Source organism: Phyllobates terribilis, unplaced genomic scaffold, assembly GCF_046119375.1.
Source record: "Phyllobates terribilis strain yellow unplaced genomic scaffold, ASM4611937v1 Scaffold_11__3_contigs__length_659146591, whole genome shotgun sequence".
Lineage (NCBI taxonomy): Eukaryota > Metazoa > Chordata > Amphibia > Anura > Dendrobatidae > Phyllobates > Phyllobates terribilis.
Genome location: NW_027362771.1, coordinates 345658175 through 345684154, shown reverse-complemented (window position 1 = coordinate 345684154; position 25980 = coordinate 345658175). Strand labels below are relative to the sequence as shown.

The 25980-nt window shown below is 42.3% G+C and overlaps 1 protein-coding gene across 1 annotated transcript in view; it reads right to left on the bottom strand.

Moving 5' to 3' along the window:
- PPIB (peptidylprolyl isomerase B) overlaps positions 1 to 21592 on the bottom strand; it is a 30241-nt gene extending 8649 nt beyond the window's left edge. The window contains exon 1 of the mRNA XM_073652841.1: positions 21373 to 21592. Coding sequence (XP_073508942.1) covers positions 21373 to 21507 — 135 coding nt within the window. The 5' untranslated portion in view covers positions 21508 to 21592. The remainder of the gene's footprint in view (positions 1 to 21372) is intronic.
- Positions 21593 to 25980: the final 4388 nt, after the last annotated feature.

Here is a 25980-nt window from a genome sequence, read left to right as displayed (position 1 = left end):
GGCTCGTGATACAATCTTAACATGTCCTTTTCAAGTCCGAAAGGTTAATATTTTTTTTCTGGACGGTGCACTACGATTCAGGTCTGCCCCGAAAAATAATCCTGACATTAAGACAGTTTATTTAAAAAAATAATAACAGGATACAAATAAAGGTCAGATCGTGCCACCTCCTACACGGCCTCTATGTATCAAAGCTTTACAAGAAGCCCAAAAAAACCCAACCCCCAATCATAAGGCTGTGCATGAAAACATGGGAAGCCTTTGTTTAGGGCACAAGTGGGGTCTCAGAGCTCACGTTTCTCATTTTTGTGACATGTGCAATAGATAGTCACAATATAGATATAGGAGAACCCAAATATATTTGGAGTTTGAGCTCCCCCTTGTGGATTGATCTTGTATGACCAGTGAATGGATTTAGATTCTGCCATACTTTTTTCCCCAGTTTTTAAATTTGTTTTTATTTGCTGATTAATAAAGATTGATGCATTGCATTATAATGGCTTTGACTTCAAACTCATTGTAGGTTTTTGTTATTTATATGGTAGTGCCATACATTTATTAGGCTGCATTTAAGTTTATCTGATTAATTATAAAGGTTGTCATTAATGTGACTAGGCACATAATATATTGTCTAAACCAGACACCCCATGACACATTCTCCGACTGTGTGTCATGTCCTCCCAGCTCAGCTATTACAATAGGAAGAGAGTCATGGTACATGGGCACTTTGAAATAAATAGATAAGAATAGAAGGGTCTCCAAGATATATAATTTTTTATATTATATATATATATATATATTTATTTATTTATTTATTTTTACACACACATCAAACAGCACAACTTTTGTCCATTGGCTGTGACTTCCATAACAACCTAGTCCTACTTATTTTTATCAGGTGCAATACCAAACACAGCCCACTGATGTGGGTGGCACTGTTCTTGGAGAAGGTAGAACCATTTTTATAATCCTGGACCACCCCATACCTCTATCACATTGACCCACTAACTAGTATGCGTTTTCAGTACTCTGAGGATATCCTGCTTGATGAGGTGAGAAAAACTGATCAGTGTATTGCTCCATGTGCTAAAAAAATAAAATAAAAAATCAACTACACTGAACTGTAGAGGCCGACCAATGTAATAGAGCCCAGCAATAAAGATTGTGGGACACTACAAAAAAGGAATTGGGTTGCTCGCTACTTTGATATTGATGACTAAACTCTACCAAAGCTCGTTTCCTTGTTTAGAAGTAACTATGGTAAATCCCCAGTGAATTAAGACTGGTCTAATGTCTATGGCCGGCTTGATTCTATTCTGTCTGCATAAAATTAAGTCCTAATAATGTGAGTACATAGCACAACTATAGAAAGCTGCCTCCTGCAGTGAAAATAAGGGTTCGCTCATATCTGCGCATATAAATTAGCTGACATTCTCAGCCAGAAAAGTTGAAGTGTCAGGTGAGTGTCATGCGTTGATTTTCTCACCTAGCACCTGTCTCACCTGTCATGCAAGTGCTATGCGAGAGTGCATTTTTTTTTTCTCATGCGTATGCAGTGGGGTTTTAACATCAGCTTTTACATACAGTAATTCTCTGTCATTTCAAGCTAGTTTTCTAACTAATAAAACAATCAAACAGAGAGAGGGAAAGATGTCAGTGAGACATATGTAATCAGTTTTTTGCGTGTGTAGTTTAATGCACTTGTATTTAGAAAAATGGCGTGGGGGTCCCCCTTATTTTTAATACCCAGCTGAGAGAAAGCAGACTGCTGAGCGCTAGTCTTAATAGCCTGGAAGGGGGCAATAAACATGGAGCTTCCCAGGCTATTAATATCAGCTCACAGCTGTCTATTTAGTTTTTACTGGTTATTAAAATGGGGGACCCCCCCCCCCAAAAAAAAAAAAAAAAATTAAGTGGGGTCCCCCCTTCTATTTTTATTAACCAGCAAAGGCTAAGAAGACAGCTGGAGACTGATATTAATAGGCTGGGAAGGGGCCATGGATATTGACCCCACCCAGACTAAACACTAACCCTCAGCCGCCCCAGAAATGGCGCATCCATTAGATGTGCGAACTCTGGCGCTTAGCCTTGGCTCTTCTCGATTGCCATGGTGCAGTGGAAATCGGGGTAATAGTTTTGGGGTTGATGTCAGCTGTCCAATGTCTGCTGACATCAAGCCCAGGGGTTAGTAATGGAGAGGTGTCTATCAGACACGCCTATTATTAACCCCGTAGTCAAAAGAAATACACACAGTAAAGCCCTTTAATTGTAAAAAGTCACTCCCCAACCCTCTTTTACTAATTTATCACCTTTAAAAATTAAAATAATGCAAAGGGGTCCACAGTAAATCCATAATCAGAACAACCTACGACAATCTCAGACTCTGGTACATCTGGATGCGGTGGTCAGTGGTGACATGAGTAGTAATGTGAAGGCTCAGCACGGCAGCTGGAACACACAGAGTAACATGTGAATCTGGCTGCTGTGACAAGCGGTAACGTCAGTAAGGTGATCGCAATTCATCGGCTATGAACTGTGATCGCTGACTTCAGTAAGGTCGGAGAGTGCTTTTTACAATTAAAGGACTTTTGGGTCTGTAATTATTTATTTTTGATTAAGGGGTTAGTAATGGGGGTGTCGGACAGACACCTCTCCATTACTAATCCATGGGCTTTATGTATGCGAACATTAGACAGCTGACATCAACCCCAAAATTATTACCCGATTACCAATGCACCAGGGCAATCGGGAAGAGCAGAGGCTAAGTGCCAGAATGGGAGCATTTAATGGATGCGCCATTTCTGGGGCGACTGAGGGCTAGTGTGATTAGTCTGGGAGGGGGTCAATATCCATGGCTCCTTCCCAGCCTATTAAGATCAGTCAGCAGCTGTTTGCTTAGCCCTTACTGGTTATTAAAAATAGGGGATACCGCATGTCATTTTCTTTTGGGTCCCCCCCATTTTAATAACCAGTAAAGGCTAAGTAGACTACTGTGAGCTAATAATAATAGCCTGGGAAGCTCCATGTTTATTGCCTGCTTACCAGGCTATTAAGACAAGCTCTCAGCGGTCTGCTTTCCCTCAGCTGGGTAATAAAAATAAGGGGGACCGCCATGCCATTTTTTTCTTTATTAGCTATACATGTACAGTAAGCTACACATGCAAGAACTGATTATAAATCTCACTGACATCAATTCTGATGGTTCACGCTGTGAATTTACTGTACTTTGGCTGATGAAGTGTCGGTTTCCCTTGAGATGGGTGCGCAAAAATCGGACGACACGCATGGTCTGTGTGCTGTGCGATTTTTTTTCTCGCACCCGATGACTTGCATTGGAGAGTCTCAGACGTTTTACGATGCCATAAGCAGAAGGGCTGTGGAGTCGGAGCCCGTTTTGGTGGAGTCGGAATAAAATGGATCAACTCAGACTCCTAAAATATATAATAAATTGGGTACTGTAGTTCAATGCAGTTTGTGGGGAATATTTTTTCATAAGAATTTTGGAAAGTTATGAAATGTCCTATAACTGTCTGCCCTATTCCTGATCTAAGGGTCTAGGATTTTAGCTGAGATGAATCTGTGCTACAGTAAATTTATCACTTAACCCCTTCGCAACCCTGGGATTTAGCATTTTCATTTTTTGCTCCCCTTGTTCCCAGAGCCATAGCGTTTTTATTTTTTGGTCAATATGGCCGTGTGAGGGCTTATTTTTTGCGGGACGAGTTGTACTTTTCAACACCATTACTAGTTTTACCATATCGTGGAAAACGGGAAAAAAATTCCAAGTGCGGTGAAATTGCAAAAAAAGTGCAATGCCACAGTTGTTTTTTATTTTTATTTTTTACCACATTCACTGAATGCTAAAACTGACCTGCCATTATTATTCTCCAGGTCATTAAGAGTTCGTAGACACCAAACATGTATAGGTTGTTTTTTATTTAAGTGGTGAAAATAAATTCCAAAGTTTGGTAAAAAAAAAAAAAAATAGTGCCATTTTCTAAGACCTGTAGCATCTCCATTTTTCAGGATCTGGGGCTGGGTGAGGGCTTATTTTTTGCGCACTGAGCTGAAGTTTTTATTGATAACATTTTGGGGTAGATCCATTGTTTTGATCACCCGTTATTGCATTTTATTGCAATTTTGCGGTGATCAAAAAAAGTAATTCTGGCGTTTAGAATTTTTTTCTCGTTACGCCGTTTACCGATCGGATTAATTTTTTTTATATTAATAGATCAGGCGATTCTGAACGAGACGATACCAAATATGTGTATGTAGCGGTTTTTTTTATTATTTTATTTTGAATGGTGCGAAAGGGGGGTGATTTAAAGTTTATTTTTTTTATTTTTTTTTTTAAATTTTTTTTTCACTTTTTGCTTGCTTCTATAGTCTCCATAGGAGACTAGACGCAGCACTTGTCTGATCGCCTCGGCTACATACAGATGATGAGCAGATCACCTGTATGTAGCAGAAATGGTCCTGTGCTATGAGCGCCGACCACTAGGGGGCGCTCATAGCGACCCGCTCATGACAACCACTGGTGTCTGCTGCAGACCCAGGGTTGTCATGACCACCCATCGGTGACCCGTGATCACGTGACGGGGTCACCGATGGGCGGGGTAAGTGACGCGCTTCCAGCGCGGCGATGTTAAATGCCGCTGTCAGAGATTGACAGCGGCATTTAACATGTTAACAGCCGCGGGTGGATCGCGATTCCACCCGCGGCTGTTGCGCGCACATGTCAGCTGTAATAATCAGCTGACATGTGCCCGGTTCAGTGTGGGCTCAACGCCGGAGCCCCTGCTGAACCGGGGGATTACAGCCTGTGCGTACTAATACGGCACAGGCTGTAAAGGGGTTAAACATGAGCCATGTATGAGGGAGTCGTGGAGTTGGTGTCATGGAAATTGAGGAGTCGGAGGTTTGGCTACCGACTCCACAGCCCTGATGAGCAGCATGCTGCAGATTTTGTCGTCACCCCAATTCCAGGTGAGAAAAAAACTTGCAGATGAACACTGCTCCATTGAATAACATTGTTACGAGTGCAATGCGATTTTTTTTCTCACATTTCATTCGCCGATTTTATAAGCAGATGTGAGCGTATCCGAATAGCAAGACGCATTGATAATCGATATTTGACACTGCAGGCTCATGCATGCTTTCTATAGACTTCATTGCTGAACCAGTACTTCAGGCAGCCTACTTAGGGAACGTTCACACCGAATTTGGAAGTCCATCTGCTTCAAGTTCCACGTGAAAAAAACATGTGAAATTAGAGTTTTGATGTGTGCACACCTGTCCTCTGGCATCAGGAAACCGGACATTGCAGCTATGCGGAAGACGTCCTGACATGCCAGAATTTTTGGGAGCACTGTAAGGTTTCCTGTATGCATGTATCTGTGTACACCACCATCAGTAATGCCAGACAGGAAACCACAGACTAATCTCTCAAAATCCTTAGATTTGTACCCAAAATTTCAGAGAAATCTTGAGCTCTGCCTTCAGATTCATACATATGATGTTCATGTGTGAATGCTGTCCAAGTGTATCAGACAGCACTGACCCATTAGAGCTATGGACCAATTCACATGTACAATCTTCCATGTGGACAGGCGATCTCGGCACAGAAAATTGCAGCATGCACTTTGGCCTCATTCTTAAACAAGTCTCCCTCATCCCAAGTTAATGGATCTAAATGCACAGATACAAAACAGTTTCACCTTGGATACAAAATCATCCTTATTTATTTTGTTTGTTTTGACTGGTAAAGCCCACCAGGGTTAAATCTGCAGTAAAATTCCACAGAAAGAATTGACATGCTGCAGATTTAAAATCCACTTTGCTTGTCAATTTCCTTGCAGAACTTTGTTTGCAGTGTGTGGAAAAAAAAATTCTTAATAGCTCAACTACTTTGGTACTACAGTATTACACTGTGGATACTTTGCAATCTTTAGCTGAAGAAAGTTCTGCAGATGTGAATGCCTTCCCTATACATCTGGTAGGTCAAACTAAAAAATTCCCGGCTCTATCTCTTGTACCGGCGGTTGAAGTTTTTACTAAAATAGTATCACATGATCTTGAAAAACTGGCCCTTAAATCTAGAGGCCAGTCTAATTTGAGTTTTAGAGAAAGAAAAGCTATAGATGAAATGAAGGGTTAGGATGATGTGGTCTTCAAAATGGCTGACAAAGGTGGTAATGTGGTGGTGTGGCCTAACTCAATGTATGAGAAACAAGCCAATAAATTACTTGGGGATCGTAAATGCTACAAAGAATTGACCTTTAACCCTACCACCGCATTTCACTCTGAACTTCTTGGCCTTTTGTCATCAGCCTTTGAGGACCACATCATCCCCAAAAAACTTCTGGATCTGTATAAGAATCTGAACCCTAGATTGGCTACACTATACTTGATTCCTAAGATACACAAAAACACGCTGGACCCTCCAGGGAGACCGATTGTCTCCGGAAATGAAAGTCTCTGTGAGACTATAAGCAAGATTGTGGATTTTTATCTTAAACCACTTGTTTCTGAATTACCTTCATTTGTTAAGGATACTACCATGGTCCTACGTCGCCTTGACAATATACAACTAAATGACAATATGCTGATTGTGACAGCAGATGTAGAGGCCTTGTATACCTCTATAAGACACAGTGATGGCCTCATGGCGGTCTCCTGGTTTCTTCAATCCAGCAATATTGATCACTCTCTAACTAAATTAATTTTGGCTTTGCTGGAATTCATACTAACTCACAATGTGTTTACTTTTAACAATAAAACCTATTTACAGCTACAGGGGACCACCATGGGGGCATCTTGTGCTCCCGCTTACGCTAATTTATTTATGGGGTTTTGGGAACGTCAAATATTGCAAGACGAAACAAGGCCTGGTATCGACAAAATCCACAACTGGCTTCGTTATATTGACGATCTTATGTTCATTTGGGAGGGTTCCAGCGATGAATTGAAAGTATTTATGGATAACCTGAATTGCAATGAATACAATATCAAGCTCACATATAAATTTGGCCGAACTGCTGAATTTTTAGATATTCTTATTTCTACTAACCCAGATGGCCAGTTATCCACCACTTTGTTCCGGAAATCCACAGCAACAAATTCCTTGCTTCATGCATCGTCATCACATCTACAATCTACCATCAATGGCATTCCAATTGGCCAATTCTTACGCATTAAAAGGATCTGTTCAAATGACGAACAATTTGAAATACAATCACATGAACTATCGGAACGGTTCAGGGCCAGAGGATATAGCCATCGAGCAATTAGGAGAGGCTACCAACGTGCCAAAATCACTCCTAGGAATTCTTTGCTCTATAATAATCAACTCAGCAAAAAATCATCTGTGGCTGACAATCAAGTACGCCTGATTACCAATTACCACTCTCAATGGACGGAATTTAAAAACATAATCTTGAAGCATTGGGATGTCCTCTCCACTGACCCAATTCTCAAACGAATCCTACCTGACTCACCACAGATTATTGCTAAACGCTCTCGTAATTTAAATGACATTCTGGTCCATAGCCATTATGAACCAAAGGCCCAGAAGACATCTAAATACAAAAATGGCTTTTTTCCTTGCGGTCTATGCAAGGCTTGTGGCAATTTAATCAAAACAACAAACTTCAGAAACCATGATGGGTCTCGGACATTTGAAATTCGCCACCATATCACCTGTGCATCCAAGGGTGTCATCTATCTGGCCGAATGTCCCTGCAATAAAATCTATGTTGGGCTGACCAGTAGAGAACTCAAGGTAAGGACTCGTGAGCACTGCTTAGACATTGAGAAAGCCAAAACTAACACTAATGACTCCCTTCTTAAAACGATCCCCAAACATTTTAAGAGGTATCACAACTGTAATCCTCATTTATTAAAAATTAGGGGCATTGACGTAGTCACTATGGGCATTAGTGGGGGTGATTTACACAAAAGATTAGCAAAAACCGAAAGTAGATGGATATATCGGTTGGGTTCTCTGGCCCCTCAAGGCTTGAATGAGAGTTTTGGATTTGGGGTCTTCCTGTGAGAGTTATATGAGTTATTTGAGATATATGAGATTTGAAACCGTATATTTGATGTGTGCTGTTTGTCTTGATTTTAATTTTAATTTTTTTAATCTTTAGTATTTGGTACCTGGGGTTTAGCAAATATGGATGGAGATGAGACTGTGATGCGCAGATGCCAACCATTGTTGATGTACGAAATGATGAAGAATCTGGATAGAATAAATTATTATAAACCTTTTCTTTGGACTATTTTTAATATACCTTTTGATTGGCGTTTTTGCATCGTCACCCTATAATGTTTATGTGATGTGATTATGGTATAGTCACTTTATATTGTCATTGCACTTTATTTTTGTATAAAATTATACATACGTATATCACAATATCAGCATTTATTCATCTGTTTACGTTTGCACTGTCACTTTATATTACCTACTTTGCAATTAATTTATTTCACATTGTCACTTTATAATGTCTAGGTGTTGTGAGTAACACATTGCCACTTTATAATGTTGACTTTATGTGAGTAATGTACAGTCACTTTATGTAGTCATAGCATTCGATTTCCAAGTATATAATTATATATGTACATTATGACATCAGCAATATGTACTTTATGACATCAGCACTTATCTATACTTTTTTAGTTCGCACTGTCACTTTATACCACCATCCGTGTTATTAATCTATCAGCTAGATTATTATCTGCTGATTATTTGCACATTCATTCGCGGTATAAGTATTTAAGCCACATTCGCTTTGAGTTTATGCTTTTCTCCTTTTTTTTTTTTTTTATTTATTTATTTATTATTATTCTTTTATCTTTATTTTTATATATTCTTTTATTTCTATATACACATCTATTCAGCTTCGTATCATTCCCCTTTTATTTATTTATTAATTTTTCTTTTATTTGTTCTTATTTCTACTTCATTCTTTATCGTTCCAATCTATGATCTGCTCTTCATGTGGTAAGTGCGCATGCGCGGACTGTTGCGGCCCCGAGTCCTGAGTACCGTGGTCTTTTAATGCGGATCAAGCCTCGCTTTCACTTACTGTTGGGGACGAGAGCGTCATCCAGCATGTGACCGCTGATCACGGGACTCCTTTCCTGGATGCCGCCTCAGTCTTCGCACGCGCCATTGGTTCCACGCTGTTAGCATCATTTGTTTCGTCTCCGCCCACTATCCCCTCATTGGCTGGTTGCCACATAAAAAACGAGCACACCCCTTAGTGTGACACGCCTCCCGAAGAAGCTAATGCAAAACGTGCGCGTCGGGGCAGGAAGCAGGAGTATCTACATTGGTATGGAATAAGTACTTTACACTTTACTGTTTAGATATGCCTATGTATTGAATGTACTCATTTAGTATAAAGTGTTGGTGACAGCAGGAGATTTCTATATATTTATATGCACTGGATCGATCACTTCGGCCGCAGGTGCTGGTCATGCAATTAATAAATAGTGCTGATCTATGCACCTTTGTGCACGAGAACACCAGTATGCTATAGCACTGCTGCCCTGTTGATTCGGTCCAATGTGTGGCATAAATGGATTCCTTTTTGACACTCCATGCTGTTACATATAACACTACTATACCTCTTTCTTTATGATGAGTGCTTCATCCACAGCATAATTAAATCATTATAAGACTACTCAAGCTTTCCTAAAGATTTTAATATTGTTTCTCCTGCCTCCTCATGTTTGGTACCTTTCTCTTTTTATGGTTTAATTCTGGATTTTAACGTGTCTAAAATAAAATATTTATTTTAAAATTATTTTGGTACTTCATGTTTTACTGGGTTATTATAATACATCCTGGTAAAAAAATTCTTTGTGGTAATAATTGAGTAAAATTCCACAGAAAGAAGTGACATGCTGCAGATTTAAAATCCACTTTGCTTGTCAATTTCCTTGCAGAACTTTGTTTGCAGTGTGTGGAAAAAAAAATTCTTAATAGCTCAACTACTTTGGTACTACAGTATTACACTGTGGATCTTCCTCTTGAAAACCTGTACAGGAAATGAGCAGCGAATCTGTGAACATACCCTTCTACATAAGTCTCACTCATTTAGATGAATAGGGCAGCCTATCAATGTATTTTTGCAACAAATAAACTCACTAGTCAATCAATAGACTGCATCATCTGGTCATTACAAGGGTAACCCAAGAGGGCACCAGCTTAGTAACCATACAGAGAAGGATGGAACACAGTCGTCCAATCACAGCACATACTGATTGGTACCTGCTATTCACTGCTGAATGGGAGATGCAGGATTTGGCCAACGGTTCAGAGTTTTATATTGCACCTGATACCATCCATTTTTATAGGGTACTTTTATGGGCTAAAGTCCAACCATCGCCAGCTAAGAAGGTACCACTGGCTGTGAGCTCTGGGAGTGTACAGATAGCACCATACAGGAATATAGACGATATACAATGTACAAGAAGATTAAAGGAAGTGGAGGAAATGGAAATGTGGCCTCACACGTGTGTGCGTGTGTACTTATAGTATGTAAACATTTATATACATGTACACACACTAATATATTAAACACTGTGTATACATGCTGATCCTTTCGTAGAATATTATATATATATATATATATATATATATATATATATATATATATATATATATATATATATATATATATATATATATATATATATATATATATATATATATATATATATATATATATATATATATATATATATACACATACATACACACACACACACGGGTCATTCCACATCAAGTGGACCAGTTTTAAAAATCGTCCCCACTCGACCTTCTCAGATTTTGTTGAAAATTTATAAGGATGTACATGTATGTTTGAAAAGAGGTTCTGTAAATTTTTAGGGCCAGATCTCAAATACATTGGGCACTGTTGACCTTTCACTGGAGGTTCCACCAAGCCTGCGGGTTCAGCTAAGAGGATTTTGCAAACTTTGGCACATAGCCATTAGAGTTCTATACTGGCTATGATGCTGAAATTTGGCATACTAGCTCAACTTTTGCTGCTAAACACGATAAAATTATTACCGGCTATGACAAAACAATATTTCGGCCGCAATTTTGTGTCAAAGTAGCTTGTAAAACGCGTCGCATAAAATTTATGCCAAACTTTGCCCATATATAACTCAAGACCAAAAACCAATAGTAACTGGTGCTTTGCCCTGTACACCAAACATCTACATGACTTTGCATTGCTGCAATATCACGGTCAAATCATATGTATTTGTGGAAATATTCACACCCACATATGATGAAAAACTTAAAAAAAACAAACGAATTTTACCTATTTTTAGGTCAAATTTCTCAAAAAGGGTACCCCTAAAATATATTAATTCTGATATCATTAGAAAGAGCACATTTTTCTCTACAAGGATCATTGTTTTTTTTTGGAGTCTCTCAGTTTAAGAAAAGAAAAATGCCACTGAACATTGTGTTATTTATTAATAAGCAATGAATGGTAACTGCACTATTCAAACCCTTGCGTTGGTCCATGGTGGTTATACCACAACCAATTCCCTAAGAATTGGTATTATAATGCTATTAAGAATTGTAATAATGCTGTCTTTCGAGAATTGGCAGCCCCATCGCCTAGGAGCCATGGCCGATAGCCGTGCAAGGCCAGCCGCGGGCGGTCTCTTTATCACAGGTTCCGAAGCCTGAGGGTGGGTGTCTTTGCCTAGGATCCCAAGCCTAATATTGGGTATCTTTTGTTGGTTCCCAAGCCATAATGTTCAGTCTAAGTGGTCTGGAATTGTTGCTGAATTTGCAACATAATCGGTTCAGAGAAGCTGTATTGTCGGCCCATTGCTGTTGCAGCTGGTGCTGGAATTATTGCAATGATTGACTGCTCGGGAATCCAGCATGTATCATTTCTCACAGGCCAGTGAAAGAAGCTAGCTGGTCCATGAGGAAGCATAAAATTTATTAATGCATCATGGTCGTCGACTGAAATTTCAGAAATATTTCCAATCCACCAGTTCCTATCGTAAATGCAGGCAGTGTATTGCCCTGGCTGGAGGTTTGCAATTGGCACAAAAGGCATTTCTGATCTGACAGATCTATCTACATGGGCAATGAAAGATGATGGGTCATTTGACACCCTTGAAATGCAAATCTTTTTGTCATCAATTGGCACAAACTGGTGATTTTCTCTTGTTCCAGCAATTGTATGTCCATCTTTGAACCTTTCCTCTTGAACTACCCGTATTTCGTCAATTTTTTCTTTTGGAACAAAAAAAAAAAAAAAATTTGATTCCATGCAGTTGCTCGTTGCAAAAGTTGAATAAATGCACCGGGGTCAGTATTTGGTTTTCAGTTGGGCGTTGAAGACTGGCACGAGCTGCCAACCTCTTTGCTGTCCCTCCAATCCCATCACAGGGCGACTTTCCATGACTGGTACCAAAAAATTCCATTCAGCGCTGATATTGAAATCAGCATTGTGGTGGCACAAGTTGAGAAAATTTTTGAAATTTTTGTACTGGGCTGCAGATCCATCGCTGAAGTAGTGGATATGACGAATCCCATAGATGAGAGTCTTGAGATACTCCACAATTACTGTTAAGAAAGTGTGGACTGCAACTGTGTCATGTCGTGAGCAATCACTGATTATGCACAAGTTGATGTTCTGCGCAGCTTCACCATTTAACTCCTTGAAGTAAATTACAAATGGGTGTACTGTAGCTTGACTATTTTCCCAGTGGAAACCTTGAATGGCATCTTTAACAATAAATGAGTAATTTTCAGCAAAGTCCATAAGGATCACAAGCTCTCCAGGTCTCAGATTTTCCTTCAACGATTTCAAATAGCTACTTTGATGCTTGGCGATGTAGTGATGGCAACAAAGTTTAGAAATTTTCAAAACCAATTCTTCAATGAAATCTTCTATAGTCAGTTGTTAGGTATCAAGCGTGTCTTGATCAGTGTGAATCCATTGTTTGAACTCAATAATATCTTCAGGGTCACTGTTGACAAACACATTGACTAGAAATTCTTTTAAAACTTCAGGACCCAGGCATTTATCACAACGGCCAAGCATACAGTCCTTGGATTCAATTCCACAGACCATTTTGCATATGAGCTCTTTGTAGTCATCATTGATTGGGCATGCTGCAAGCATTAGTTTGACATTTTGGTGAAAGGTACACACACAAACGGAATGTGTTCCAGCAGATCCAACGGTTACGCACCACTTTGGCCGAAGCTCACAAAACTTGGAAAATCCAATTTCAGGGCCATTCCGATCCCGATAGGCAACAAACATTTCCCTCATATTGCTCAGTAATAGTCGCTTTTGTATCAGCTTTTTTATCTCCTGCTATTCGCACTGATACATAGTCTTTTTTACCAGGGCACATTCGACTGAATTCATCATCCTCAAAAAATGCCTGCACCTTTTTCTTCACTTCCTCAGAAACTTTCTTGCCACATTTGATTCTAGGTAAGGCTAAGATCCCATGTTCACATTTAAGCTTTCGAGCTTGTTTGACCATTCGTTCAGAGACACTGAATTTGTCTGATATAGCCTTAATGGACCAACTTTTAGGTGCCAATGTCAAGATTTGGACCTTTTCTGCCCGACTGGACACCTGCAGCTTTTGCTTCAAATCTGCCAAAAGGTGATTGTAATCCAGACACAATTTGCACTGTGCTGTTTTTGTTTGCTCAATGTCTTTCGGCTCAAGCCCTCCAATTGAAGCAATCTTGCTAGAAAATGCATTTTGTACCTGGCTTATCTTTCTCCTTGCATATCCAAGTGAATCCCGCTGGCTTACCCGTGGATATATCAGAGGAGAGATGCCAATGGATGTTAAGCTTGAATTTAGACTTTCAGGAGAACATTCCATTCCATCTGGATCTGATTCAGAGGAAACTGGATCAGCTGATTTTTTCCTGTTAGCAAATTCTTTTCGACATGATGCACACCTCTTCTGGCCAGGCTTCACAACATTCTTTGTAAATTCGTTCAACTGGTCAGCTGCTAACAAATTGATAGCTCGCAAATTCTTTTTGGTGTTATGACCTTTCTTCCCAAAAGGATTGCAACACGATTTTTGCAAATGCTCATATTTGGTCAAAATGAAGCTTCATGGTGTAAACAGATTTGTGAATGTTCGTCAAAATTTAGTCCCACTCGTCGACGCAGCAATTTCTGTTCATCCAATCCAAAGCTTGTAAACAATTTCAACTCATCCTTGCTATGGGTGAATGTCTTAAGGTGGCACTTCGAATTGTTCGCAAGGCCGATAGAGCACTGGGCCGATTCTTCATCAATTTCATTCTCCATCGTTAAAAAATAAATATATGCATTAAAATGTAACAATAGTCAATAACTTTTCATAAACAAAAAGGTTTATAGGTTTTTGATTATAATAGACATTGCTAGCAACAATACAACTCTGTAACATGTGATAAGAATCTGAAAATCAATGCATTACGCGCATAAATAACACCATGTTCAGTGGCATTTTTCTTTTCTTAAACTGAGAGACTCCAAAAAAAAAAAAAAACAATGATCCTTGTAGAGAAAAATGTGCTCTTTCTAATGATATCAGAATTAATATATTTTAGGGGTACCCTTTTTGAGAAATTTGACCTAAAAAAAAACGAATTTTACCTATTTTTAAGTTTTTCATCATATGTGGGTATGAATATTTCCACAAATACATATGATTTGACCGTGATATTGCAGCAATGCAAAGTCATGTAGATGTTTGGTGTACAGGGCAAAGCACCAGTTACTATTGGTTTTTGGTCTTGAGTTATATATGGGCAAAGTTTGGCATAAATTTTATGCGACGCGTTTTACAAGCTACTTTGACACAAAATTGCGGCCGAAATATTGTTTTGTCATAGCCGGTAATAATTTTATCGTGTTTAGCAGCAAAAGTTGAGCTAGTATGCCAAATTTCAGCATCATAGCCATTAGAGTTCTATACTGGCTATGTGCCAAAGTTTGCAAAATCCTCTTAGCTGAAGCCGCAGGCTTGGTGGAACCTCCAGTAAAAGGTCAACAGTGCCCAATGTATTTGAGAACTGGCCCTAAAAATTTACAGAACCTCTTTTCAAACATACATGTACATCCTTATAAATTTTCAGCAAAATCTGAGAAGGTCGAGTGGGGACCACTGGTCCACTTGACATGGAATGACTCATACATATACACACATACATATATATATACACACACACACACACACACAGGCTCGGGCTGGCCTGGTGGGGTGCCGGGAAATTTCTCGGTGGGACCCTGCAGAGAAGACAGAGGAGAATTTAAAAAAAAAAAAAAAAAGTGGTCACGGGCCCTTTAAGGGCGCGCGCACGCACTCTCACCGCCGCGATGCCCAGGACAGTAGCGGGAGGGGCCTGGGAGCAGGAGAGCCTAGGAGCTGAGCAGGAGCCGCACTGCAGCGTCACACTCAGCAGACAGGGCTGCACGTCTGCTAAAAGTGACGTCACATCGCACCCTGCACTGCAGTCTCCCGCCTTAAGAGTGCGTCTGTACTGTACAGGTAGTGTAATATTTGTGGGTGTTTGTATGAATTTGATGAATTTGTGTGTATATGCTGCCTGTGTGTGTATGCGCGTGTGTGTGTGTATACAGTGTCTACAAGTAGTATTCAACTCCCTGCAGATTTAGCTGGTTTGATAAGATGCAAATAAGTTAGAGCCTTCAAACTGCAAACGAGAGTAGGTTTTATGAACAGAAGCATAAATCTTACAAACCAAAAAGTTATGTTGCTCAGTTGAATTTTATTAAATTTTAAACATAAAAGTGTGGGTCAATTATTATACAACCCCTATGTTTAATATTTTGTGGAATAACCCTTGTTTGCAATTACAGCTAATAATCGTCTTTTATAAGACCTGATCAGGCCGGCACAGGTCTGTGGAGTTATCTTGGCCCACTCCTCCATGCAGATCTTCTCCAAGCTATCTAGGTTCTTTGGGTGTCTCATGTGGACTTTATTCTTGAGCTCCTTCCACAAGTTTTCAATTGGGTTAAGGTCAGGAGACTGACTAGGCCACTCCAACACCTTGACTTTTTCCCTCTTGAACCAGGCCTTGGTTTTCTTGGCTGTGTGCTTTGGGTCGTTGTCTTGTTGGAAGATGAAATTACGACCCATCTTAAGATCCTTGATGGAGGAGCGGAGGTTCTTGGCCAAAATCTCCAGGTAGGCCGTGCTATCCATCTTCCCATGGATGCGGACCAGATGGCCAGGCCCCTTGGCTGAGAAACAGCCCCACAGCATGATGCTGCCACCACCATGCTTGACTGTAGGGATGGTATTCTTGGGGTCGTATGCAGTGTCATCCAGTCTCCAAACGTCACGTGTGTGGTTGGCACCAAAGATCTCGATCTTGGTCTCATCAGACCATAGAACCTTGAACCAGTCTGTCTCAGAGTCCTCCAAGTGATCATGAGCAAACTGTAGATGAGCCTTGACATGACGCTTTGAAAGTAAAGGTACCTTACGGGCTCGTCTGGAACGGAGACCATTGCGGAGGAGTACGTTACTTATGGTATTGACTGAAACCAATGTCCCCACTGCCATGAGATCTTCCCGGAGCTCCTTCCTTGTTGTCCTTGGGTTAGCCTTGACTCTTCGGACAAGCCTGGCCTCGGCACAGGAGGACACTTTCAAAGGCTGTCCAGGTCGTGGAAGGCTAACAGTAGTTCCATAAGGCTATGTGCCCACGTTGCATTTATGAAGCCGAAAATTTCTGCTGCATAAATGCAAGTTCTCTCCCGGAAAAACGCATGCGGAATTCCGCACGCGTTTATCACGCGTTTTCCACATGCGGAATTGCCTTGCGTTTTTTATGCATTGGACAAAGGCAATTCCGCTTGTGGAAACGCAAAATTAAATGACATGCTGCGGATTTTTGAACGCGGCATAAACGCTGCGGAAAAATCCGCAGCATGTGCATAGAACTTGCGGAATCCCATTGGGGACCATGGGGTGCGGATATACATGCGTTTTTCAAGCGTTTACGCTGCGGAAATTCCGCAGCATATACGCTTGAAAAATGCTACGTGGGCACACAGCCTAAGCCTTCCACTTACGGATGATACTCCCAACAGTGGAGACAGGTAGGCCCAACTCCTTGGAAAGGGTTTTGTACCCCTTGCCAGCCTTGTGACCCTCCACGATCTTGTCTCTGATGGCCTTGGAATGCTCCATTGTCTTTCCCATGTTGACCATGTCTGAGTGCTGTTCACAAGTTTGGGGAGGGTCTTAAATAGTCAGAAAAGGCTGGCAAAAGAGATCTTTAATCCACACATGTGAAGCTCATTATTCTTGGTGCCTGAACTACTTCTTAATACTTTAGGGGGACCAAACAGAATTCTTGTGGTTTGAGGGGTTGAATAATAAATGACACTCTGAATTAACTTTTAACGTTTTAAAAAAAAACAAAAAAAACAAACAAAAACAATATTTGCTGCTGTGCATTTCCCACTTCCAGGCTGATCTACAGTACAAATGTCACAATGCCAAGTTAATTCCGCATGTGTCAACCAGCTAAATCTGCAGGGGGTTGAATACTACTTGTAGGCACTGTATATATATGCCTGTGTGTGTGTATATATATGCCTGTGTGTGTATATATATGCCTGTGTGTGTATATATATGCCTGTGTGTGTGTGTCTGTGTGTGTGTATATGCCTGCATGTGTTTGTGTGTATGTATTTGAGTGCCTGCATGTCTACGTGTGTATATGTGTCTTCACAAGTGTGTGCGTGCTTCCCTGCGTGTCTGTATTTTTGTGTGTGATTGTCTGAGTGTGTCTGTGCTTGCCTGTATGTGTACGTGTCCCCATTTCTGTGAGTATGTGTATCTGCGTGTGTATATTAGGGCTCTTTCACATGTCCTGATATTTACGGGACTGGAGATATCAGTGTCCACCTGTGTGTCATCCGTGTGACACATACCGGCGCTTGGTAATCAGTGTACAGTTAGAGCAGTTCCCAAGAGCCGGGTGCTGCCCTCATCATAGATCCCTGCCAGTGCTGCAATCAGCAGCAGCAGGGTCAATGATGAGAGTAGTAGTCTACTCCCGACGTGTCCAACTGTAAAAATAGGAATAAAATAAAAAAATCCTTATATTCACCTCTCCTAAGTGTCACCCGCTGTAATCCGTGCGAGTGCTCACGCCGAGGGGAATGACTCCTGCAGCGAGCGGGACCCAGAGCTGCGCTCAGTGATTGACAGGGCATCGCTTGTTGAGCGCAGCTCCGGGGTCCACTCGCTGCAGGAGTTATTCTCCTCGGCGTGAGCGCTCGCACGGATTACAGCGGGTGACACTTAGGAGAGGTGAGTATAAGGATTTTTTTATTTTATTCCTATTTTTACAGTTGGACACGGCGGGACTAGACTACTACGCTCATCATTGACCCTGCTGCTGCTATCAGGGCCGGCAGGGATCTATGATGAGGGCAGCACTCAGCACCCGGTGCTTGGGAACAGCGCTAACTGTCATCAGTGTGCGGGACGTTTTGCGGGAGGTGCAGCAGGTAAAAAACAGACATGTCAGCGTGTTTTGCCCACGGACACCACATGGTCTGTCTGTGGAAAGTGGACACACACTGACATGTGCACATTCATTTGAATGTCTCTGGTACGTGTGGAAACTGTCACCGCACGTACTGACGTGTGAAAGAGCCCTTAGTATGTGTCTTTGTGCGCTTGTTTTCGTGTGTGTAAGCGTGCTTCTGCATGTCTGTGTGCTCTTCCGAAGATTTATTATATTTGGGGAGAGATGGGAGAGAAATTTTAGGAGACATAATGGGGAGAGGTGTGAAGAAACAGTATGGTGAACTAGGGGAGGGGTGGGAATGGGTGCGGGAACAGAATGGGGATGTATGAGGAAACAGTATGGAGAGTAGGGGAATAGTGTGAGGAGACAGTATGGAGGGAGAAAAGTGTGAGGTGACACAGCACAGAGACTAGGTAGTGTGGGGGAAGGTATAGAGATGCGGCAGTATGGGGGGGGGGGGAACAGAGTGAGAGGACAGTGTGAAGAGGGGGCCCAGTATGGTAAGGAGAGGACAGTGTGGAGAGCAGGTACCATAAGAGGGGTAGAGTGTATGTCATGTTTTGTGCAGGGAGCATTGTAAGAGTTAGGTTTATTCAGGGGCTCAGTGTAGATATTTTTATTCAGGAGCATTATAATGACGCTGCTATCTTTAAGGGCATCGTGTCGGGATGTGCTGCAGAAGACCGGAGAAGATGGAAGTCTGCAGAGACGAGCTGTGGATGAGAAAAGTCATCAAGGGGTCTGGACAAGAAGAAGACGAAAAGAAAGCGAATGACTCTAATCAGAGAAGACGTCTCAGGTAAGATACCTGGATGTAAATGTTCATTTGTGATCCGGCCAGTGTCTCATCAGTACTGTGGTTCCTGTATGGTCCGCAGTCTGATGATGACTGATAACAACTCCCAGTATCTCTATTGTTAATAACATACTGGGAGTTGTAGGTTTATGTGATACAAAGATATATGGGTCTGACCTGACATTACAATTTATGGTGGTTCAGATGATGTATTCATGTACTGACGTGTTTGTGCGCGTCTGCATATCTGGAATAATATGTATTTTTGTAAGATGCGTGTATGTAACTGTGCATTGTGGTGTGTAATAACATTCATATGCTTGAGGCACCTTTACTAAATCTATTAGGTATCTTTCACATGTGTTAGGGAATTTCATTTGTCTTTCCACATTTAGGAACAGACAAGTGAAATTTGCTAACCTTGTCATAACTGTCACCATTGGGATGTGCTTGTATGAAGCGGGTTCAGGAGCTGAGCCTGCTCCATACTGGGCAGATGTCGGCTGTGTTACATAGCCAGCGTCTGCATGTGACAGCAGTGATCAGAGCTCGCCTTGATTGCTGCTGTTTTGAGTATTTAAGTGCCCTTGTCAATCACTGACAGCAGCATTTAGATAGCACAATGGCCGGTGCATGCAGTCACCTGTTCCCTTCAGCCCCCTGTGACGCAGTTGCAGGTTGCTGTTCGGTTGCCAGTAGTACTGAGTGCGCGTGGTCGGATAAGAGACATTACAGTCACCGCGAACTACAAAGTGAGCGTGCTGCAATAATGTCCGGCACCTTGATTGTGACACTTCCATGGAGCCCAACCTCAGGCTGAGCTTCATTGAATGACTAACATGGCAGCAGAACCTGGCAACTAGTGCTGAGCGACCGTGGTCGCATAAGGTGTGATCCCAGCATGCTCGGGTGTTATCTGAGTATCTTGTAGTGCTCTGCTAATATGGTCGAGTCCCCGGGGTAGCATGTTTTGCGGCGGTAGACAGAAGCAACACATGCAGGGATTACCTAACAAACAGGCAATTCCTGCATGTGTTGCGTCTGTCTACCGCCGCAAAACATGCTACCCCAGGGACTCGACCATATTAGCAGAGCACTACAAGATACTCAGACAACACTCGAGCATGCTGGGATCACACCTTATCCGTCCACGGTCGCTCAGCACTAGTTGCCAGGTGCTGCTGCCATGTTAGTCATTCAATGAAGCTCAGCCTGAGGTTGGGCTCCATGGAAGTGTCACAATCAAGGTGCCGGACGTTATTGCAGTATGCTTACTTTGTAGTTCGCGGTGACTGTAATGTCTCCCTCCTTGCACCGACCCAATAACAGGAAGGGAGTGGCGACAGGGAGAATAAAATGCCATTTTCTCCGTGTAGCCAACGCTTTTCCAATAAGCCGTCTAACCAGGCTTTAAACCCTATTTACCTGCAGATTACCCCTATATCTGCAGATAAATAGCGTTTTTCAAGGTGACAAGTTACCATTAAAGGGACTCTGGCAGTACGGAATGACTGTTCGAACAAAGTCCTGCCGCTTGGTGCTCCACAGCGCGGCCAATCATGTAACCATAGTACATTATAGAAAAGCATAACAAGTAATAAAACCATTTATGGTGGGCTGTAGTGTGGGCCCCTAGAGTCAGTTCCCCTGGTGGGCCCTAGGCACCCCAGTCCGACCCTGTGTATGTATGTATGTATGTATGTATGTATGTATGTATGTATGTATGTATGTATGTATATACACACACACATATATATACACATGCATACACGTGCATACAAAGTACACACCCATATTTCTACACACACAGTTCCTGCTGCTCTTTCCATTGGGTGAGGGGGCTCTCTGCTCTGCCACCACACTGCAGACAGGACAAAGCACCCTGCCGGCCTCCCCCGGCCCTGCCACGTCTGGTCACGTCTGTGGGACGTCTCGTGCATCTGCAATGACTGCAGTGTCTGGGGCCGTTGTACTGGCTCATTACCTTCACGGTGACCTTGGGCCCCTTCTTCTTCTCGTCAGCCTCGGAGCCTCCAGGGAAGAGCAGGAAGATGATGGAGCCGGCAATGAGGGCAATAGCAAAAAGCAGCTTCATGTTTCTCTCCAGCAGCCGAAGCATCAAAGAGGAGAGCAGGCCTCGGAGAGGAAGAAAAATGGGCTCCGGCCGGTGTGACGTCACCGTGACCGGAGCATTCCATCAAGCGCCGAGTGGAGGGGTGTACAGTGTGGGAATTCAGCGTTCACTCCGATGTCGGGAAGGGCAGTAATTACCACTTATAACCTTTAAGGGACACTTTATACACTAAGTTATAGGATTAGTAGGCGCATTAGCGCACAACCAACAGGCTTAGCCACGTTTACTTAACGTCTTATAACTAATGACCTCATAGCACAACATTGGTTTTTGTGTTTCTTTCCTAAGGTTACTATTATTCCAGCAGTTCTGACGTGTCGCTCGACCTTTCTTTAGCATTAGTAATAGAATTAGATTAAGACGCGTCCATATTTCTGCCACCCCTATTAAGGCTGCAGATGTGTGCCACGTTACGATTTTATTATTGGGTGTCAGAGCAGCCAATAAGAAGCGGACATGCCAGACAATTCAGCCAATAGAACTGGTCGCTGTACGAGTGGGAGGGGCGTGGTACCATCACCCTTCGGCTCGTACACAGTTGTGTGGAGAGCTGCAGCGCGGCTCAGGCAGTAGGTGCTTTGAGGGCTGTGTGTTGGAGCTGCCGGTAGCGGAGCGGCTGGGGTCCTAATGCGTAATACTAGCGAGAAGTGTCTGCTGCAACAGCAGGCGAGAGGCCGGCTCCTTTAGAGCTGCCGTACCAGGCCTGGTTACAGGGGTCGTCCGCTAGCTCAACACTTTTCTTAAAGAGAACCTGTCACGTCCTCAAACGCTTTTAACCTGCAGCTACAGGGTTAATCGGCAGGATAATAGAGTTATGAAGCGGTGAAGAGAATTAACCCCTTAAGCCCCGCGGGTGGTTTGCACGTTAATGACCGGGCCAATTTTTACAATTCTGACCACTGTCACTTTATGAGGTAATTACTCTGGAACGCTTCAACGGATCCCCCTGATTCTGAGATTGTTTTTTTGTGACATATTGTACTTCATGATTGTGGAAAAATTTCTTCGATATCACTTGCGTTTATTTGTGAAAAAAACGGAAATTTGGCGAAAATTTTGAAAATTTTGCAATTTTCAAAATTTGAATTTTTAAGCCCTGAAATCAGAGCGATATGTCACACAAGAGTTAATAAATAACATTTCCCACATGTCTACTTTACATCAGCACAATTTTGGAACCAAAATTTTTTTTTGTTAGGGAGCTATAAGGGTTAAAAGTTGACCAGCGATTTCTAATTTTTCCAACAAAATTTACAAAACCATTTTTTTAGGGACCACATCACATTTGAAGTCACTTTGAGAGGTCTTTATGACAGAAAATACCCAAAAGTGACACCATTCTAAAAACTGCACCCCTCAAGGTGCTCAAAACCACATTCAAGAACTCTATTAACCCTTCAGGTGCTTCACAGGAATTTTTTGAATGTGGAAGAAAAAAATGAACATTTAACTTTTTTCACAAAAATGTTACTTTAGACCCAATTTTTTTTATTTTCACAGGGGTAACAATACAAAATGGACCCCAAAATTTGTTGTGCAATTTCCCCTGGGCACGCAGATACCCAATATTTGGGGAAAAAAACACTGTTTGGGCGCACAGCAGGGCTCGGAAGGGAAGGAGCGCCATTTGACTTTTTGATTGTAAAATTTGCTTGAATAATTAGCGGACGCCATGTTGTGTTTGAAGAGCCCATGTGTGCCCAAACTTTGGAGCTCCCCCACAAGTGACCCCATTTTGGAAACTAGACCCCCCAAGGCACCTTTCTAGATGCATAGTGAGCACTTGGAACCCCCAGGTGCTTCACAAATTGATTCGTAACAATGAAAAAGTGAAAAAAAAAAACACTTTTTCATTTTTATGAATCAATTTGTGAAGCACCTGAGGGTTCCAAGTGCTCACAATGCATCTAGATAGGTGCCTTTGGGGGTCTAGTTTCCGAAATGGGGTCACTTGTGGGGGAGCTCCAATGTTTGGGCACACAGCGGCTCTCCAAACGCAACATGGTGTCGCTAACAATTTGAGACGATTTTCCGTTAAATTTGTTAGAGGACACCATGTTGCATTTAGAGAGTCCCTGTGTGCCCAAACATTGGAGCTCCCCCACAAGTGACCCCATTTTGGAAACTAGACCCCCCAAGGCACCTATCTAGATGCATAGTGAGAACTTGGAACCCCCAGGTGCTTCACAAATTGATTCGTAACAATGAAAAAGTGAAAAAAAAAAACACTTTTTCATTTGTATGAATCAATTTGTGAAGCACCTGAGGGTTCCAAGTGCTCACTATGCATCTAGATAGGTGCCTTGGGTGGTCTAGTTTCCAAAATGGGGTCACTTGTGGGGGAGCTCCAATATTAGGGCACACAGCGGCTCTCTAAATGCAACATGGTGTCCGCTAACAAATTTAACGCAAAATTGGCTCAAATTGTTAGCGACACCATGTTGCGTTTGGAGAGCTGCTGTGTGCCCAAACATTGGAGCTCCCCCACAAGTGACCCCATTTTGGAAACTAGACCCCCCAAGGCACCTATCTAGATTCATAGTGAGCACTTGGAACCCCAGGTGCTTCACAAATTGATTCATAAAAATGAAAAAGTGTTTTTTTTTTCACTTTTTCATTTTTACGAATCAATTTGTGAAGCACCTGGGGGTTCCAAGTGCTCACTATGCATCTAGAAAGGTGCCTTGGGGGGTCTAGTTTCCAAAATGGGGTCACTTGTGGGGGAGCTCCAAAGTTTGGGCACAGAGGGGCTCTCCAAACGCAATGTGGTGTCCGCTAACAATTTGAGCCGATTTTCCATTCAATTTGTTAGCGGATACCATGTTGCATTTAGAGAGTCCCTGTGTGCCCAAACATTGGAGCTCCCCCACAAGTGACCCCATTTTGGAAACTAGACCCCCCAAGGCACCTATCTAGATTCATAGTGAGCACTTGGAACCCCAGGTGCTTCACAAATTGATTCATAAAAATGAAAAAGTGTTTTTTTTTTTCATTTTTACGAATCAATTTGTGAAGCACCTGGGGGTTCCAAGTGCTCACTATGCATCTAGAAAGGTGCCTTGGGGGGTCTAGTTTCCAAAATGGGGTCACTTGTGGGGGAGCTCCAAAGTTTGGGCACAGAGGGGCTCTCCAAACGCAATGTGGTGTCCGCTAACAATTTGAGCCGATTTTCCATTCAATTTGTTAGCGGATACCATGTTGCATTTAGAGAGTCCCTGTGTGCCCAAACATTGGAGCTCCCCCACAAGTGACCCCATTTTGGAAACTAGACCCCCCAAGGCACCTATCTAGATTCATAGTGAGCACTTGGAACCCCAGGTGCTTCACAAATTGATTCATAAAAATGAAAAAGTGTTTTTTTTTTCACTTTTTCATTTTTACGAATCAATTTGTGAAGCACCTGGGGGTTCCAAGTGCTCACTATGCATCTAGATAGGTGCCTTGGGGGGTCTAGTTTCCAAAATGGGGTCACTTGTGGGGGAGCTCCAATGTTTGGGCACACAGGGGCTCTCCAAACGCAACATGGCATCCGCTAACAATTTGATCCGATTTTCCATTCAATTTGTTAGCGGACACCATGTCGCGTTTGGAGAGCCCGTGATGTGCCTAAACAGTGGAGCTCCCCCACAAGTTTCCCCATTTTGGAAACTATACCCCTCAAGGATTTTATTAAGGTGTATAGTGAACATTTTGAACCCAGAGGTACGGCACATTATTTGTTTACATTAGGTCATCATATTGAATAAGTTGTCATTATTCTTGAGCGCAAGTGCTCGCTACTTGAGTTTGCATCGGGTACTCAGGTATGCACCATGTACAGCGTGTGCTCGAGTGACATGCTCGAGTCCCTGCTCCGCATGTTTCACGGTTATTAGACACCCCAAAAAAACCATGCGGGGATCGCTCGTGCATGGCAGGCAATCCCCGTAAAGTTTTTTGGCCGCGAAGCATATGGGGCAGAGACTCGAGCATGTCACTCAAATACCCACGATACTCAATGCATACCAGAGCACCCGATGCAAACTCAAGTAGCGAGCACTTGCTCTCAACACTAGTCGCCATATCGTCATCTTTTTCTCTTACTTTTGAAAAAAATCCCAACCCCAGCCCTAACCCTAGCACAACCCTAGCCCCAGCACAACCCTAGCCCCAAACCCAGCCCTAACCCTAGCCCAATCCTAACCCAAGAGTTTATTTTTGACGCCGTTCCTTGTGCGGTATAAGTGATTAGACGACTTTATTCTTCGGGTCGGTGTGATTACAGCAATGCCAGAATCATATGGGGTTTTTATGACTGACAGCTGTCACACACTAAAAGACGCATTTTTTGTAAAATCTAGTTTTTGCATCGCCATATTTTGAGAGCTATAATTTTTCCAGATTTTGGCAGACAGTCATGTGACAGCTCGTTTTTTGCGGGATGACTTGACGTTGTTATTGGTGCCATTTTCAGGCACG